This window comes from Marmota flaviventris, chromosome 14, assembly GCF_047511675.1.
Source record: "Marmota flaviventris isolate mMarFla1 chromosome 14, mMarFla1.hap1, whole genome shotgun sequence".
In the NCBI taxonomy this organism is placed as follows: Eukaryota; Metazoa; Chordata; class Mammalia; order Rodentia; family Sciuridae; genus Marmota; species Marmota flaviventris.
The window spans coordinates 61,146,157-61,165,340 of record NC_092511.1 but is presented as its reverse complement, the minus strand read 5'-3'; the positions used below and the strand labels follow the sequence as shown (position 1 = coordinate 61,165,340).

General features: G+C 41.3%; 2 protein-coding genes across 2 annotated transcripts; both read right to left on the bottom strand.

Annotated features, from left to right (window-relative positions):
• On the bottom strand, positions 1-1,015 carry LOC114091956 (uncharacterized protein C2orf78-like). Its single transcript, XM_027934523.2, has 2 exons — positions 937-1,015; positions 1-245 (listed from the first exon to the last, which is right to left on the bottom strand). The coding sequence occupies exons 1-2, from the start codon at positions 1,013-1,015 to the stop codon at positions 1-3; spliced, it is 324 nt and encodes a 107-aa protein (XP_027790324.2).
• A 3,336-nt stretch (positions 1,016-4,351) lies between these two features.
• Positions 4,352-6,751, bottom strand: LOC139701718 (uncharacterized protein C2orf78-like). The gene is given in 3 exon segments (XM_071601255.1): positions 4,352-4,588; positions 4,590-5,799; positions 6,690-6,751. Coding segments are annotated over 3 exon segments (1,509 nt in total).
• Between the last annotated feature and the right edge of the window lie 12,433 nt (positions 6,752-19,184).

Here is a 19,184-nt window from a genome sequence, read left to right as displayed (position 1 = left end):
TCAGCCCCCCCCCCCCCTCAGCTTTTTAAAGGTCTCTTGGTAAAGCTTAGGTTGGTTTCTCTTCTGCTTCATCTTCGGCATGGTTGGCTTCTCTTCTGCCTTGACTTTATTGCCTGGCTGCTTCCTCTCCTGGGATTTCCTGGAGTTGTTTTCTCTGTTCCTCTTGGTCTTTTCCTGCTCATGGCCCTTAGCCTTGCTGTTCCTGCTGGATGCAGATTTCTGAGGTTTGCTGTTAGAGTGCTTGGCTGTGTGCACAGGGGCCCTACTACTGTCTACATCCCTGTGAGCCACTCCTCCTAATGTGCACTCTAGGTCCCTTGCCTACATTTTGGCCTGTGGAGTTCCATCAGGACACTCTGAGGCTTTATGTTTGTTGTTCCTCACTGGATTACAAGGACCCTTTTAGACAGTTGAGTTTTTCCCGCCTCTGATTCACCATGATGGCTCTGGTGTCATTGGATTTTGTTATTGTGAGACTTTCAGGTTGGTCAAAGTCTTTCAAGGAACTGAAAAGCTCAGGATGGTGAATATCCCCCACCAATGCAGTGAGGTCTGCAAAACCACTGCTAGATTTAATCCCATTTTGAAGTGTGCATTGGTCCTCAAGACTCAGGCTGTTCTTTTCCAGATGGATAATTTCAGAGTATGGCTTCTTCTTTTGGTCCGGAGGACCAATGGAGGGCAGAAGCTGATGGATTTCAGGGCTATTTAAAGGGAATAGAGGAGGATCTTGGTTTTTCATGGTAAACTGGCAGGCATCCAGAGGCTTTGAAAGCATGGTTTTAATCTCATTTAGTTTCTTATTCTCTATTTGTTTCTGGCTTTGAGTTGGGGGCGATGCTCAGAAAGTAGTAGAACTCTGGACTGGAGTTATTACTGAAATGTCCCCACATTCAGTTTGTGAGTTCCTCTGGAGTATTTGGCTTTTTCTGTTACTGTAGCAGTTGGGGAATTCTGGAGATTGTGGCAGACAAAAGGTCTGACTGGAAGCTTGCAATCCCAAGGAAACCTCCATCCCTAAGGAAGTTTCCATCACTGCAAAGGAAGGAATGGAGAAAGATCATAAGTAGAATGCTCCCCCTATGCAGAAACACACTAATCAAGGAACCTTCCAACTGTGGAGAAGGCATTTCTTGTAGCAGTTTTTAAGAACCATGGACAGACTTCTGTTAGGAGGTTAGGAAGGAAGGAAGGAAGAAAAAATAAATTTTTTACAAAATAGAGAACAAAACAAGAAGTGTAATGTAATTTTATCACTGTGCTTGTTCATCTTCCTCTCAATATTACCCATAACAAGTTAAGGATATGAATGCCAGTAGGTAGATACTTCAATTAATATAAAAATTTTTCTGATAAACATTTCAGTTATAAAGAGGCAAAGAAAATGCTTCAAAATGATCATGTAATTTTTATTTGTCCTAAAATTCTAGTTTATAATCATTTATAACAGGAAAATGTTGTCCCTAAAGTCTGAAATAACCATCACCAATAGAATATAATGATAAATTTAAGTCTAAATTTTTTGATGGTTACTGGTGCTGGGAAGTGGAACCAAGACTTCATATATATTAAGCATGCCCTTCACCATGGACCTACTCCTCCAACCTACAATAGTTTTTTGATATACAGAAAAACCAAAAAGACTTCACAAAATTATTTTAGATAAATGTGGAATTAGAGATGTGGAACTTGACTTTTTATCCTTCTGTAGGTCTCTCTTTTGCTTCTTAGGCTTAAATACCATTAATGACTCTTTGTATGTATTCTATTTTAGAAAGAAAACTCTTGGAAAGATGAAAAATAGCTTCTGCTCCAAAACTACCTGTCACACAAAGGAATTTGTCCTCTGATACAGGTTAGGGCACATCAGTTTTTTAAAATCCATGTAGTTCAAAAATCAGAGTAAAGTAGGACATGGAGAATTCTGATGCCCCTGCCCTGTATATAACTACTTTCATGACATGTTTATATGAAGAATAATTTCTAAAACATACTTCTAAAATGTTCAAACTGTCAAAATCATCTGTGTTCCAAGAGGCCTTAGAGAAACCATATCAGCCAAATGTGACTTTCCTGATAAACTGCTTACCCCAGTAATACCCTAATTCAATTCTTAGTTCCCTTGCAAGTTGGTTATTCTAAACATTCTCTAAACCAGCCTCATTTTGTGCAGATCTGGGAAGATTTCATTCTGCGCTGTCTATTGATTTAAAATCTTTGCTTCTCTTCCATATTCTATCCCCACTAACCTCATTTTTTTTTTTGAGAACATATCCATGCTGATGTGGCTGAGGTTGTTTCTCAGTATGGAGATCACTGGTCACTGTTCACTGGCCACCAGCCACTCTGATGACTGGTTACTGGTCACTGGTCACTTGTGATAATCCAAATTTGTTTACAACTGCATGGTAATCCTAAGATTCTAGCAGGTGGCAATAAGTTTGGTAGGAGAATGAAGTCACAAAATTGGTCGTTGAAAGTTATGACATAGCCAATAGTGCAGTCAGCCTCCCAAGGAGATGGTGGGATTGGGTGTGGAAAATGACAAGAGAGTTGATTTGGTGAAGAAGGTGATAAGAGAGGTATAATAGAAACTAATGGCTTAGTTCTGGACAGGTGAAACCCTGCAAGAGGACATAATGGGCTCACCTCATGGCTCCCCTACCCCAGGCTCTTGTGTTAGGGATACCATCTCAGTGTTCCTTCTAAATGTTCATTAAAATCTTATGAAAATTTTATAAATTACATTTCACAGCATAAGAGGTAATAGTGTATACATTGCTATATTAACAAGTACAGATAATATCTCTGGAGATGGAAGAAAGACATCTAGTTTGAGCAAGTATAGTGGTTCTGGAACCATACAAATTCATCTGATTAGTGAATTTCCTGCAGTTTTCAAGGATTAAGAAAGGTGTTAGTTAAAGAGGGTTTTTTTAGTTTTAGTAGACAGAATACCTTTATGTTATTCATTTAATTTTATGTGGTGCTGAGGGTCAAGCCTATTGCCCACAGATGCTAGGCTAATGTTCTACCACCGATCCACAACTGCAGCCCTAGGGTGAAGGTGAAGTTCCTTGAGTGCATTCTCTGGGGAATGATGTGGTCCAAGATTCTCTTTAGTCTTTCTTTGGCCTTGCCTGGGCCAGGTGGGACTGGTAATTCTCTTCTGCTCTCCTTCCCCAACACCTCTTCATTGTAAACATTGTTTCATGGACAAGCCTTGACTCTGCATTCATATACTCATCAATATTACTTTCTTTTGACTCCAGGAGCAAGGGTATTCTTTTCTGTGAGCTGATTTTTGGAAAAATGAACTCTGAACAATAGAAGCATACTCTAGAGAGGTGGAAGACCCAGCTGACTATAAAATTTTCCTCTTCTGGACTTTTGTTGTACTGCTTTAACTTATAGTTTGCTGCAGACAGTACCTTTGGTCATGTAGACATCCTGCTATCAGGCTCTTTCATATGTGAGAGGCCCTGAGGATCCTTTCTCTCTTCTTATGTAAGTGGATCCAATGTGGCAGTTACTGTGACTTCCTCCCCCTTGCCAACAGCCACTATAGAATCTTGGACTTCTTGCATTCTTTGCCTTGCATGTTTGGGTGGAAGGCCAGGAGAAAAGTTAAAACATTAAGAGAACATAAAAAGTATGGATAACATAAAGAAAAGAGAGGTTAACATGGACTTTTATCTATTAATAAATTCTATTAAATTACTTCATTCAATTTTATTAAATTGTATTAAATGTATTAGAATGAATAAATTTGTGCCTACATATCTACATATTTATAAAAATTTGTATCTATATATGTGTAGAAAACTATGTAATCCCCAAGCATATCAAAAAGTCTCTTTATAACTTATCTCTCAAACTATTCTATTACATATCTTTATTCAACTATCTTAACACTTAAAAACGTATCAGTGTATAACTTTGTATCTATGTAACTCTATATATGTAGAAACCTATTTGGTATTCAAATGATACCATAAAGCCTCTCTATTATTTACCTATTAATCAATCTTATAGCATTTCTGTATTCAACTATATTACATTTTGAACTGTGTCTAAATGAATAATTTTGTATGTATCTATCTATCTATGTATATATGTGCAACACTATTTGGTACCCATGTAGTACCCAAAGGCCTCTTTATTTTCTATCAATTCTCAGTGGTACTAAAAGGCCTCTTTATTATGTATACTTATATTATTATATTACATTATTAATTTAATTTTATTAAACATTGAATGTTTATGAGAATAAATAAATGTATATCTCTCTATCTATATACATGTGGAAAACTATTTGGTCCCTAAGAGGTACCACCGATCTCAGCCGCTCTTACATTATGTAGCCATAGTAGCGAGAAATCTCCATCTCTCTTTCCCTCTCAATGAAACACTGCACTCTCCCCAAAGCAGTGTACTTGGCAGCATTCTCACGCTCTTGTTGAGCCTTCTTCTTCATGGCTTCCCGCTCTGGCCTCTGCTGTTTGGTGATGGGAGTTGATATTACTTGCCCAGGAACATTGGGTTTCCTCCATGGAATTGGTTGTAACGCAAAGTCTTGGAGTAGATAATTGGTTTTGAGGCTTGGGCAGTTGTGACTGGGGCTTGGTCCCAACAGTGGGAACGGGTTGCCACTGGAGAGAAGTGCAAGATGATGTTTTGTAAGGTGCAGGCCCAGAAGCAGCAGACCGAGGGACAGTAGCTTGGGTAGAAGTGGTCACACCTGACTGAATGGCATGGGTCAAAACAGGCTGAGCTGGCTTGGCAGGACGCATCCAAGATAGGTTGGCAGTAGCTGGTTGGGATTGGTTGACTGCCATGGGTTGAGCTGAGCTAGCAGGGCCAGGCTGGGCAGGGTAAGCCCTAGGGGGTCTCCTTGAGGCCAGAGACTGTGGCCTCCGGTTGATTACTGGTCCAGTTGGAGGTTTCTCCAGGGTCAGAAAAGGCAAAGGTACCAATTTAACCCTCCCAGATGGTGGAGGCTCATAAATTGCTGAAGAGGGACTCTCTCTTTCAGCACTGATATCTGGGTTCTGGGCTTTGACTTGTGATTTCTCAGGACCCTTAACCACCAGCCATGGTTTCATAGCTGGGCATGGACGGGGGTCTTGGGTACTGCCTGAGTTTCCCGGGGCCCGGGAAGAAGAGAGCCCAGTGTTCTTATCATTCTTCTTCCCCAGTGCGTGGAAAACCTGCACCGACTCCAGCATGTGCATGCCGAGACAGCTCCGAGGCTTTTTAAAGGTTTCTTGGCGAAGCTCAGGTTGGTTCCTCTTCCTCTTCAGTTTGGGCACTGTTGGCTTCTCTTCTGCCTTGACTTTGTTGCCTGGCTTCTTCTTCTCCTCCGCTTTCCTGGAGTTGTTTTCTCTGGTCCTCTTGGTCTTTTCCTGCCCATGGCCCTTAGCCTTGCTGTTCCTGCTGGATGCAGCTTCCTGAGCTTTGCTGATAGAGTGCTTGGCTGTGTGCACAGGGGCCCTACCACTGTCTGCATCCCTGTGAGCAACTTCTCCTCCTAATGCACACTCTAGGTCCCTTAGCTGCATTTTGGCCTGAGGAGTTCCATCAGGACACTCTGAGGCTTTATGTTTGTTGTTCCTCACTGGGTCACTAGGACCCTTTATGGCACTTGTGATTTCCTGACCCTGTTTCACCATGATGGCTCTTGTGTCATTGCATTTTATTATTGTGGGACTTTCAGGTTGGTCAAAGTCTTTCAAGGAACTGAAAAGCTCAGGAAGGTGAAAATCCCCCACCAGTGCAGTGAGGTCTGCAAAACCACTGCTAAGATGAGGAGAGAAGATGGCGGCGAGGGGAGTGCATTGTCCCCGTGTGCTGCTTCACTGTGTGGGAGTATGACAAGTCAGGACGGCTAAAGGATATTTTGTTAGGAATTTCCAGCAATAGTGGGGTGCTCCGGAACCTGGAGGAAGGATTTCCATCACACGAGGATCGGCTACGGGGACTCAAACGCGAGAGGTTTGTCACACGGAGGGTAACACTGCTTATTCAGCAAATCGCCCCGCGGCTAAAGTCTGCAGAGCGCGCTGGGATAGAGACGCAGGGTTACAGCGCTGCAGTTTCTGCCAGCCACGCAAGCACCGTACTCAGGGCTGAATTCTGGGTTCGAGACGGGGGAAGGAAGCGGTCCATCTCGGTTCTCCACTCCGGTCAGACCACAGAGGAGGCCAGCAGCCACCATGTTGGTAAACTGACGTCACCACCCCTGTTTTCGACTGACCGCAGCTCATTCAGCCATAGATCAGGTAATTTCAGGCTGCAATTCGCCTGCGGCTTGCAGACAGATTGCTAGGGTTCAGCGCCTGGGTGCTTCTTAGAACCTGATCCTATTGGAGCGAACACCGAGCGCGGGGCGGCCGAGTTCCGGCTCCCGGAACCGTACCGGAACCGCCCTGGCCCAGGGCTGCGGAGCCTGCGGAGGCTGCTTCTTGGACCCTGCGCCTATCAGAGCACACACCAAGCACTAAGCAGCCGAATTCCGGCTCCCGGAACTGAGCCCGCGGGGACTGCTTCTTGGAGCTTACACTTATAGGAGCTTACACAGAGCACGGAGCGGCCGAGTTCCGGCTCCCGGAACTTCCCTGGCCCGGGGCTAGGAGCCCGCGGAAACTGCTTCTCGGTCCGGGTCCTGCTGAGGGCCGGTCATGACTCACCCGATGCTTTGGTTGCCTGGCAAGGGGAACGAAATGCTGCCATTCGCATAGGATACCAACATGGCAGAGATCTGATGTCAGCAGAAAGCGGCGGAGGAGAGAACTTCATCAATACCAGCGGTGACATAAGCAGTTGGTCTCCCGGTAGGGGGGGTGAGGCACAGTCACCCGAGTCTCCTCAATTTGTCGTCGAGCCAGAGGGGAGGAGCCGGGCTGCCGCCAGTGCCCAGAGCAGGCCCAGCGGCTCGCCAGCGTGGTGAACACGTGACCCCAATTGGAGAGGGGGCGGAGCAGAGCCGCCACCCGCACCCGCAAGGTGGGCAGACCCGCGACCCAGTGGTACATGGGCGTGGTAGGAGGGGCAGGGCAGAGCCGCCGTTCGCGCTGGCAAGGTAAACAGACCTGTGACAGCCTGGCGGGTCAGGCCCAGTGGCCTGCCAGTGTGGTACACACGTCACCCCAACTGGAGTAGGGGCAGAGCAGATCCTTCTGCCACGCCCGGATCAGGCCCTGCCGGTGTGGTGGTCACGTGACCCCAATTGGAGTGGGGGCGGAGCGGAACCGCCACCCGTGCCCGCAGGGTGAGCAGACCAGTGATCAACCTGCAGATCAGGCCCAGGGGTCCGCAGGCGTGGTAGGAGGGGCAGGGCAGATCCGCCGCCCACGCCTCCAAGGTAGGCAGACCTACAACAGACCGGCAGATCAGGCCCAGGAGCCTGCCAGCGTGGTACAAACACCACCCTAATTGGAGTAGTGGCAGAGCAGAGTCACCGCCCGTGCCAGGAACAGGCCCAGCGTCCTGCAGGCGGGGTAGTCATGACACCCCAATTGGAGTAGGGGCAGAGCAGAGCCTCCACCCGTGCCCGAAAGGTGGGCAGATCTGCGACCGACCAGCGGGACAGGCCCAGTGGCCTGCCGGTACGACAGACACGTCACCCCATTTGGAGTAGGGGCAGAGTAGAGCCGCCTCCCGCGCCTGCAGGGTAGGCAAACCTGCAACCGACCGGCGGATCAGGCCCGGTGGCCTGCCGGCGTGGTACACTCGTCACCCCAATCGGAGCAGGGGCAGAACAGAGCCGCCGCCAGCTCCCAGAACAGGCCCAGTGACCTGCTGGCGTGGTAGCCACGAAACCCCAATTGGAATAAGGAGAGAGCAGAGCCGCCGCCTGCACCTGCAGGAAAGATACGCAAGCAGAATGAAAAGACAAGGAAAGAAAGGACCACAAGCAATGCAGGTCAACGCAACTTTAGAAGAGGTAACAGCTGCAGCAGATGGAATGTCAGATAAAGAATTCAGGATATACATGCTTCAAATGATCTGGAGTATCAAGGAAGACATTAAACAGCAAAATCAGACAATGAAAGATCACTTCGACAACGAATTACGCAAACAAATCCAGGAAGCAAAGGATCAACTATACAGGGAGATAGAGGTTATAAAAAACAAACAAACAGAAATCCTAGAAATGCAGGAACCGATAAACCAACTTAAAAACTCAATGGAGAATACTACCAGCAGAGTAGAACACTTAGAAGATAGAACATCAGACAATGAAGACAAAGTATTTCAACTGGAAAAGAACATAGACAGCTCAGCAAGACTGTTAAGGAACCATGAGCAGAACATCCAAGAAATATGGGATAACATTAAGAGACCAAACTTAAGAGTCATTGGGATACAGGAAGGTACAGAGCTCCAAACCAAAGGAATGAGAAGTCTATTCAATGAAATAATACAAGAAAACTTCCCAGAATTGAAGAATGAGACAGAATCCCAAATCCTAGAAGCCTACAGGACGCCGAATGTGCAAAATCATAAGAGATCCACACCTAGACACATTATAATGAAGATGCCCAACATACAGAATAAGGAGAGAATTTTAAAAGCTACAAGAGAAAGGAAGCAGATTACATTTAGGGGTAAGCCAATCAGGATAACAGCTGATCTTTCAACACAGACTCTGAAAGCTAGAAGATCCTGGAATAACATATTTCAAACACTGAAAGAAAATGGGTTCCAACCAAGAATTGTGTATCCAGCGAAATTAAGCTTCAGGATGGAGGATGAAATTAAAACCTTCCACGATAAACAAAAGTTTAAAGAATTCGCAGCTAGAAAACCATCTCTTCAAAACATCCTTGGCAAAATATTACAGCAATCTATGCTAAACCTCAGGCTAGCATCATCCTAAATGGAGAAAAACTGAAGGCATTCCCTCTAAAATCTGGAACAAGACAGGGATGCCCTCTCTCACCACTTCTATTCAATTTAGTTCTTGAAATACTAGCCAGAGCAATTAGACAGACAAAAGAAATTAAAGGCACAAAAATAGGAAAAGAAGAACTTAAATTATCACTATTTGCGGATGATATGATAATATATCTAACAGACCCAAAAGGGTCTACAAAGAAACTGCTAGAGTTAATAAATGAATTCAGCAAAGTGGCAGGATATAAAATCAACACGCATAAATCAAAGGCATTCCTGTATATCAGCAACAAAACTTCTGAAATGGAAATGAGGAAAACCACTCCATTCACAATATCCGCAAAGAAAATAAGATACTTGGGAATCAACCTAACAAAAGAGGTGAAAGATTTATACAATGAAAACTACAGAACCCTAAAGAGAGAGATAGAAGAAGATCTTAGAAGATGGAAAAATGTACCCTGTTCATGGATAGGCAGAACTAACATCATCAAAATGGCGATATTACCCAAAGTTCTCTACAGGTTTAATGCGATGCCAATCAAAATCCCAATGGCATTTCTTGTAGAAATAGAGAAAGCCATCATTAAATTCATATGGAAAAACAAAAGACCCAGAATAGCAAAAGCAATTCTAAGCAGGAAGTGTGAATCTGGAGTATAGCGATACCAGATTTCAAACTGTACTACAGAGCAATAGTAACAAAAACAGCATGGTACTGGTACCAAAACAGGCGGGTGGACCAATGGTACAGAATAGAGGACACAGAGACCAATCCACAAAATTACAACTATCTTATATTTGATAAAGGGGCTAAAAGCATGCAATGGAAGAAGGATAGCATCTTCAACAAATGGTGCTGGGAAAATTGGAAATCCATATGCAACAAAATGAAGCTGAACCCCTTTCTCTCGCCGTGCACAAAAGTTAACTCAAAATGGATCAAAGAGCTTGATATCAAATCAGAGACTCTGCGCCTGATAGAAGAAAAAGTTGGCTCCGATCTACATATTGTGGGGTCGGGCTCCAAATTCCTTAATAGGACGCCCATAGCCCAAGAGTTAATAACAAGAATAAACAAATGGGACTTACTTAAACTAAAAAGTTTTTTCTCAGCAAGAGAAACAATAAGAGAGGTAAATAGAGAGCCTACATCCTAGGAACAAATTTTTACCCTTCACACTTCAGATAGAGCCCTAATATCCAGAATATACAAAGAACTTAAAAAATTAAACAATAAGATAACAAATAACCCAATCAACAAATGGGCCAAGGACCTGAACAGACACTTCTCAGAGGAGGACATACAATCAATCAATAAGTACATGAAAAAATGCTCACCATCTCTAGCAGTCAGAGAAATGCAAATCAAAACCACCCTAAGATACCATCTAACTCCAGTAAGATTGGCAGCCATTATGAAGTCAAACAACAATAAGTGCTGGCGAGGATGTGGGGAAAACGGTACATTTGTACACTGCTTGTGGGACTGCAAATTGGTGAGGCCAATTTGGAAAGCAGTGTGGAGATTCCTGGGAAAGCTGGGAATGGATCCACCATTTGACCCAGCTATCACCCTTCTCGGACTATTCCCTGAGGATCTTAAAAGAGCGTACTATAGGGATACTGCCACATCAATGATCATAGCAGCACAATTCACAATAGCTAGACTGTGGAACCAACCTAGATGCCCTTCAATAGATGAATGGATAAAAAAAAATGTGGCATTTATACACAATGGAGTATTACGCAGCACTAAAAAATGACAAAATCATGGAATTTGCAGGAAAATGGATGGCATTAGAGCAGATTATGCTAAGCAAAGCTAGCCAATCCTTAAAAAAACAAATGCCAAATGTCTTCCTTGATATAAAGAGAGCAATTAAGAACAGAACAGGGAGGAAGAGCATGAGGAAAAGATTAACATTAAACAGAGATGAGTGGTGGGAGGGAAAGGGAGAGAGAAGGGAAATTGTATGGAAATGGAAGGAGACCCTCAATGTTACACAAAATTACATATAAGAGTTTGTGAGGGGAAAGGGGGGGGAAACAAGGGAGAGAATTGAACAACAGCAGATGAGGTAGAGAGGGAAGATGGGAGGGGAGGGGAGGGGGATAGTAGGGGATAGGAAAGGTAGCAGAATACAACAGTCACTAATATGCCATTTTGTAAAAATGTGAATGTGTAACCGATGTGATTCTGCAATTTGTATTTGGGGTAAAAATGGGAGTTCATAACCCACTTGAGTCAAATGTATGAAAGATGATATGTCATGAGCTTTGTAATGTTTTGAACAACCAATAAAAAAAAAGAATAAAAACTTCATTGGTACGACATTTTGTTCCATAGAACTCCCAGAATCTAACAAATATTTCAAAATAAACTCAGTGTGATGTGTTTGCATTAAGGAAAAAAAAAAGATTAAGGCATATGTTTTTTTGTTTGTTTGTTTGTTTATATGCTGGATTGTTTAACCATCTCCTGGAATGAAATCTGTTTTGTAAATTAAATGCACAGATAATATTTACATAAAGTCTGTTTCAGAACATGAATTCAAGAAAGGGTCCAAAACTTTAAAGAAAGTTATAGGTATGGAAGTATGTTTGTATGGAAAATTAGAAGGAAAAGAAATGTTTCTGGATGAGAAAGTATTTTGTCTGGTAAATGAATATTCTTATGCTAAAGTCTAAGATGAAAGAGGACAAAACTTAGGTGTAAAGAAGTTTTGAATGTTTAAGTTGCAGAAGGTTTGTGGAAAGTAAATCTCAAAAAGTTTGTGTTTGTGATTAAATTGGCTATGATTAGTATAGTCAAAGTTATTTGAACTGTAATGGACAGATGAAGCCAAGTCTAAAACATTGATCTGCTCTTATCAAGATAATTTTCTTGTATTTTTTATGTTTTATTACTTGAGGAAACTAAGTTTTAAAATGTTAAATGATTACTTTGTAAAAAGGTAAATAAACAACTGTTATTTAGGCTATAACAATATAGTTGACACCCTAAATATATGCAATTAGGTATACGTATGCATCTGAGAACTACATCTCTTTAAGCCTTGTCTAAGTGTTATGTAAATGTTTATAAAATGAAAGTTTATGTGAGCTTACTGGCAATAAGTGCTCTCTTTTATACATAATACCTGACATGGAAGGGCCACATTGTAATTTGAAGACCTCTAATAGCTGTTTGCTCTGATAAATCAATTTCTGATCATTAACACTGTCTCCTAAATGTATAAGAGATTTAAGGCTATCCTTTTGATTTTTGTTAACCCATGCAGACCTGTGATTATTGTTACTGTACACTATGGATCTTAAATTGTACTTGAAAAGTTAAGCTTAGTTAAATGTAAAGCTTAGGGGAGCACTTTGCTAAGTTGATGTTCTCCAAATTAAAATTATCTGTAGCAAAAGTCTTGGATTTGTATAGAAATACAAGTTTGGTTGATATTTATTCATGTCATTTAATGTTTTATAGCTTGGTAAAGTAACCTATTGTCAATGAGTTATATATAAAATTTTGTGTTACTCTTCACAGTTGAATTGTAATTTAAATGCACTTTTGGAAGATAATAAAGAGATCCTGATCTGTTTAAAGGTGACAGTGTAAAACATGGAAACATCTTGTCACTTTTTCCACAAAGCGAAAGTTAAAAGGTCTCTTAGCCTTTCTTTGATTCAGATGTAATGTTGCATTGTGTTATTATGAAGAGCCCTGCCTTGCCTGAGATTAGGCCCTGCCTCACACCTTACTCCATCTTAGAATGTCTCCAAAACAGGCTAGACATCAGCTCATTAAAGTTGTGTTCAAAAGATTATTTTGTTGTAAATATTACTATGATCTCAGACTGGGAATATAATATATAACTAAATAAAAATTCAAGATTATAAAAATAATTTTTATTTGTCCACAATTATTACAAACTGACTATGTTTTTGCTCTGTGTTTTAGTCAGCTATTTCACTGCAGTGACTAAAGGATATGACCAGAACAATTGTAGAAGAAGAACAGTTTATTTGAAGGCTCACGGTTTCAGAGGTCTTAGTCTACAGAAGGCCAGCTCCATTCCTCAGGGCTCAAGGTAAAGCTAAACATCATAGCAGGAGAGGGTGGCAGAAGGAAGAAGCTTACATAATGGTGATCAGAAAGCAGAGAGAGAGACTCCACTTGCTAGATACAAATATATACTCAAAGCCACACCCCAGTTCCCACCTCCTCCATCCACACACACCCTACCATTTCAGTTACCACTCAGTTAATCCCTATCAGGGGATTAAACCACAAATTGGGTTAAGATTCTTGAACCCAATAATTTCTCCTTTGAACCTTCATGCATTGTCTCATACACAAGCTTTTGGGGGATGCCTCACATCCAAACCATTAACACTGTTAATTTCATTTTGTATTTTCCTTGTGAGCTTTATAACTGTTGCCTGTTAGTGTTTTGCAGAGGTACTGCTTCTTTGAAAAACCAACCTAGGTTAATTTGAGATAATAAGCCATCACCTACAGAATACATAGTATATAATACTAATTTCCAGTATTATATTTTATTTAGTATTATTATATAATACTAATATTATAATATAATATTATATAATACTATATAATAATATTATTATATAATAATAATATTGTATATTATTATTAATATTATATAATAATATATAATATTATTATATAATACTAATATAATAATTATATAATTATTTAGGATTATTATATAATACTATTTTTGCAGTATTATTATTATCAGAGGAAGATGAGTGTGGGCATATTTCCCAATTAAATGAAAGGGATAACTGTAAAATTATAGATATTGAAGTTATAACCTGTTACTTCCTCTTTAAGACTGGTGAAACTAGCTTGTTGGGTGTTTAAAACCAAAAACTTGGAAACCAAAATCAAGAAATTAAAAGGGCCAAGGAAAAAACAGCCAACATTTTTGCCCTTGCTCTCTCAGGTCACCCAGGACTCAGAGAACTATGGAACCCCTCTCTGGTCCTGCAATCCTGGTCAGTCACTCATTCTGCATATCAGGGAGATTAAAAGGACCCTAGAGAACTGGAAGCCAACTAGTATACATTCTACAAAGAGGAGGGTCATTGGAGAGAAAAATGTCTCTGATGCTTCCAAAAGAAGCCACATGAGGTCAGGTGGCACCACTGGTTAATTTCATTTTGTATTTTCCTTTAGGAAAGCTAAAGGAGCCAGAAGGCTTTGTACATGTGCCCAAGAGTGATCTCTGAGGAATCTCAGCTGACTCTTAAGAATAGATAGGAACAAGGTTAGTTTTGACCAACTTGGTCTTAAACACCTAGCAAGAGAGTGTATCCTGAGCAGAGTCCTACATGGACATTTAAAAGGAAAAACAATTCATTTTTAATGTACTTTAAGATACACAGTTGTGTCAGCACTAACAAAAGTAAATAAATCTGGAGGCCATAAAGAAGGGTCCTTGTGTTGGAGTGCCTACTAATAATAAATGCAAAAGACTCTAGAGTTCCAACTTTGTCCTGAATTAGTTTGAGTCTGATCTTAGACCTACTAATCCTCCAACATTCCACATTGATAAACTTGATCAGATTGTGAGTTACTGTCCTCATGGTTTTCTGAGACTAGCTGAAATACAAATGCTTTTGTGCTAATTGTTTACAAAAAATAATGCTTTGCTGTATTGTTTATTATTGTCTTAGCATGATCCCTGCCTTGTCCAGTCACCTGCCAGATGCCACATGGACTTCTGGATTGCTATAATGCTGACTACCCTTAACTGTCCATGCCCCACCTGATAGAGAACAAGGACTTTGGGTGACTTCCCCCAACTTTGCCCCTTTCAGCAGGAAGAGGTTTACAGATGCCATTGTCCATTTTTTCCATAGAAATGGAATGTAGATATTGACAGTAGAGAACTGTTTATGTTTTGAGTATAGCCCTTGATTCTCTGCTACTGCAACTTATTTTTTAAATGGACATGTTTCTTTCTCTTCCTCTCTCCCTGCTCCTCCCTAATCTCTCCCCCTGTCTACTCTCAGGAGAAACAGGATTACCTTTCTTCCCCAACCTAGACAGACTTATCTGTCCTTGAGCATTCGCCCACCACAGCATTGAAATAATCCAGACTTTATGGATGACACCAGAAGATCTCAGAAATGACTCTCTCCAATTAACAAGTGAATTATGACTTCAACAGAGAACATGTGGAATGTAGCCTTTGAATCACCTCTTTAAAAGCCCCTTGTTCCTACTGATGGGCACAATCACAGCCTTTGGAACAGGAGTTCCCTGTGTTTCTCCTTTGCTAGGAAAGCAATAAACCACCTTTTTCTCAAAACCATGTCCTTGCTATTGAATTGGCACTGGGGACAAGGACTGAGATTTCAGCAACAGGGAATGAATGGTGTTTTAAAAAGGTATAAGGATGTCACAGAAAGTGACATTAAGAATTCTGGGTATGAGGGTCAGCAGTTTCCTCAGGAATGGCTATGTGCGGGGTCATGTGTAGTTGGGAGAGGCCTTTACAGGCTTCTTCTCACAACAGAACAATAAGAGGCATTAGCAGGAATAAGTTTGAAATTGCTTAAATGGATCCAGGATGGGTGGCTTTGTAGTTTGGCTGTGATAAGAGTGATCAGAATCACCTTAAAAAATGGCCCTTCCTTTTTTTTTGTATGGAGTCTATAGGTTGGGAAGGGGAGAGGTAACCTAAATCCCCTATGGAAATAGGAGGGGTCCCTATAGATTGGGCCTGAGGAAGATGAGTGTGGGCATATTTCCAGAGGGCACCCCTGATGTGAGCTAGGAGGGATTTTAGGACATCAGGAGGAATGATAGGTGGTTGGGGTTGAATGGGTGCAGGGAAGAGGGGTTTTCCATAAATAAATTCAAAGGGGCTGATCATAAGAGGGTTTGGGGGCAGTGTTTGGATCCAGAGAAGGACCATAGGGAGGAGCTTAATCTATTCTAAGTGAAATTATCTATAGATAATTTGGTTAAGGTTTCCTTTAAGATCCTATTTGTCCTTTCAACCTTTCCTGAGTACTACAGATGATAGGGAATGTGGAAATTCCATTTTCTATTTAAAATTTAGCCAAGTCTTAGGTAATAGAGGAAGTAAATTCAGGGCCATTACTGGACTGGAAAGAAGCAGGTAACCCAAAGTGTGGAATTATTTCTCAGGAAATTACTTTTGGAATGGTAGAAGCCCTCTTATCATTAGCTGGAAAGGCTTTGACCCATCCAGTAAAGGTGTCTACTAAGACTAGGAGATATTTGATTTTTCTTACAGGAAGCATGTGGATGAAGTCAAGTTTCCAGTCCATGGTAGGAAGGACTCCCCTAGATTAATATGTGGGAAATGGGGGTGGTCTCACATTGGAGTTGGGGTTAGCCTTGAGACAAGTGGTGCAGAATTGAGAAATTTACTAGAGATACTATAAATCTGAAGAGGACAGGTTTAGTGGATTCTTTATGAATAATTGGAGGGAGTGAATATCAGGGTGGAATAAACTGTGAAGGTAAGATAATAGGGCTTTAATTTCATCAGGGGGAAGCTGGAGTTTGTTTTTGGTTTTTTTTTTGGGGGGGGGTTCTGGGGATTGTATTCATAGGCACTCAACCACTGAGCCATATCACCAACCCTATTCTGTATTTTATTTAGAGACAGAGTCTCACTGAATTGGTTAGCACCTTGCTTTTGTTGAGGCTGGCTTTGAACTCTTGATCCTACTACTTCAGCCTCTCAAGCTGCTGGAATTACAGATCTGTGCTACCATGCCCAGCTGAAGAAGGAGTTTTATGAGGATAGAATATAAGACTTGTGATGATTGAGTGTGGTGGTGAGAGAGAGTAGCCTGCTTCACTAGCCAGTCTGCTCTAAGTACAAGAGTCTTGTGTTTGAATCTGAAGGGCTGAAGATGTCCAGCCCCTCTACGCTCTTGAAAAATGAAAAGCCAGAGCTCCTTTTCAGCCCATGGCCCCACACTGAGGAGAAATTTCTGGGAGGAACAATAGACACAAAGGATAAACCTACAGGTGGGAAACAGCCAGGAAATCTTAGAAAGCAAGCCACCATGTTTTGGAATACTATAAGAGGAGGAAGAACAAGAAGAAGGAAACCAGAAGAATAATGGAGGAGGGGAGAAGGAGAGAAAAAGGCACAGGGAAAAGAGGAGGAAGTTATTGTTCCATTACACTAGGAACTTTATCTTCAATCATACTTTTACAAAGAAAATGAAATTCACATAAAAATACATGGCAAAAAAAGATGGAAACCAAATCCCACATAAAGGTATTCTAAGAAAAAGGAGAATAGCATCCTGTCAGATAATGAAACAGATCAGAAAAGAACCCAGCAAGCAGATCAGATGGTGACCCACTTTTTCAAAACTAGCTGAAAGACTTTAGGAAAAACAATGCAAAATGTGACAGAACATGAGAGGGGAATGGGGAATTATATCATGGATACAGACTTTTGTTTGGGATGGTGAAAAGTTTTGGAGGTGGATAGTGGATAATGCTTGAACAATATTGTGAATCTATTTAATGCCATGGAGTTATCCACTTAAAATGGTTTAAATTGTGAGTTTCAACCATTTGTATTATATATGTTGTTCCACAATAAAAAAGAACAACATAAATGAAAATTAGATGAGAAGGTAGAAATCAAATGGAGACTAAAAGGGAACACAGAGTGAACGAACATAATAGATGATAATGCCTATAAAAAAAGAAGTTTTTAAAAATCAATAAGATGATAAAAATTATTCCAGAGAAATGGTAAATATAAAAGGCAAAAAGCCAGGCAAATTCTAAAAATAATGATGCAAATACACATAGGAATTTAGTATGCCACAAAGGTGACATTTCAAATTAGTAGGCAGGTCATCCAATAAATTTGATACATATATTTTGGGGTTAAGCAAATAATTTCTCTGGAAGGATCCAAAAAGTGGGAAAAGCAGATGTCAGGGTAGGAAGAGTAGGAAATGATGGTGGTTGGAAAATTTGAGAGAATGGGTGAATTTCCATTGAGTACTCTTTTGTATCTTTTTAATTTTTCTATCATGTGAATATAATACTTCCAAATGCCAGAATTCAAATCCCAGATTCCCAATTAATTGCTAGCTCTTGATCTTGAGTGAATTACTGATATTATCTCTTTAAGTGTGAAGGGAGAAATAATTTTGAGGCAAAAACTTGCAATAAATGCAAATTACTACTGAAAATAAGCCGATGTCCACCAGTAATATGTGGATAAACAAATGTGGTATATCCATACAATGTAATAATAGGCAATCTTAAAAAGGGATGGAGGACTCACACTTACAACATTGAGAACAGTCTTGAGAACAGCCTTCCAAGTAAAAGAAGCCAAATATAAAAGGTTACATATTGTATGATTCCTTTCATATGAAATGTCCAGAAAAGGCAAAAACAGAGAGATCAATGGTTGCCTGGGGCTAAGGGGCGGAGGCAGTGGGAATGACCTCTAACAGAGGTTTTGAGGGGCGAATTATGAAAATGTTACGAATTAGAAAGTGGCAAGATTTCACCACCTCATGAAAGTACTAATTGCTGCAGAATTGCACACTTTTAAATGATATATTTTTATCTCAAGAAATAATCTTAAAATTATTTAAGATTATTTATTTAAATCTCCATGGATTTGATCCGCTGCCTCAAAAATCTTACCTCGCTCCATTCCCTTCCTATCCTCCCCCACTGTCCCTGACGCTCTCCCAGGGCAGCTGTGCCCTAGAACTCTCACCTCACAGAGACTGCGCACCTCACTGCACTGTTGGGCTGCTGAGTTCTGAGGCTGTTAGGGGGCCGTCCCCTGTGCATGCGCACTCTCAGCTTGCGTTGGGTGGGATGGACGCCAAAAACTGATTTTTCTCATGAGTTTCAGTTGGTGGCAATGACCCCTGAGGCTGCACGAGCCTGAATCAATGGAGGAGAAGCCGACAAGCCCTTCAGTTTAGTATTTATCTCCCTTTTAAAGTGTGATCTGTCTCATCTACAGGATGCTGTGCTCTGAAAGCCAGGTTGGCTGCCTGTGGGCACTTGCAAACATTGAGGACTTGAGGCCACAGGCCTCAGATTGAGGCCTTGCTTCTCTGCATACAGTTTGATCCCTGAGCACTAGATCATTAGCAAAGTGGCAGAGTGATACTGGCCTTGTGTGTGAATGTTAATTGAAGTAGTGCCTCTCTGATGCCCTGGTGCATGGGTGTTGGGTAAATGGTGATTTACTCCAGGCCATGTTCTGGGTGGGCCTCAC

Excerpts from the sequence above, each read along its gene's own strand:
- LOC114091956 (XM_027934523.2), bottom strand. The coding sequence starts at position 1,015 with ATGGAGGTTTCCTTGGGATTGCAAGCTTCCAGTCAGACCTTTTGTCTG. Across the intron at positions 246-936 it reads AGAATTCCCCAACTGCTACA|CCAAGCACTCTAACAGCAAA; the intron begins GTAACAGAAAAA and ends CTGTGCACACAG.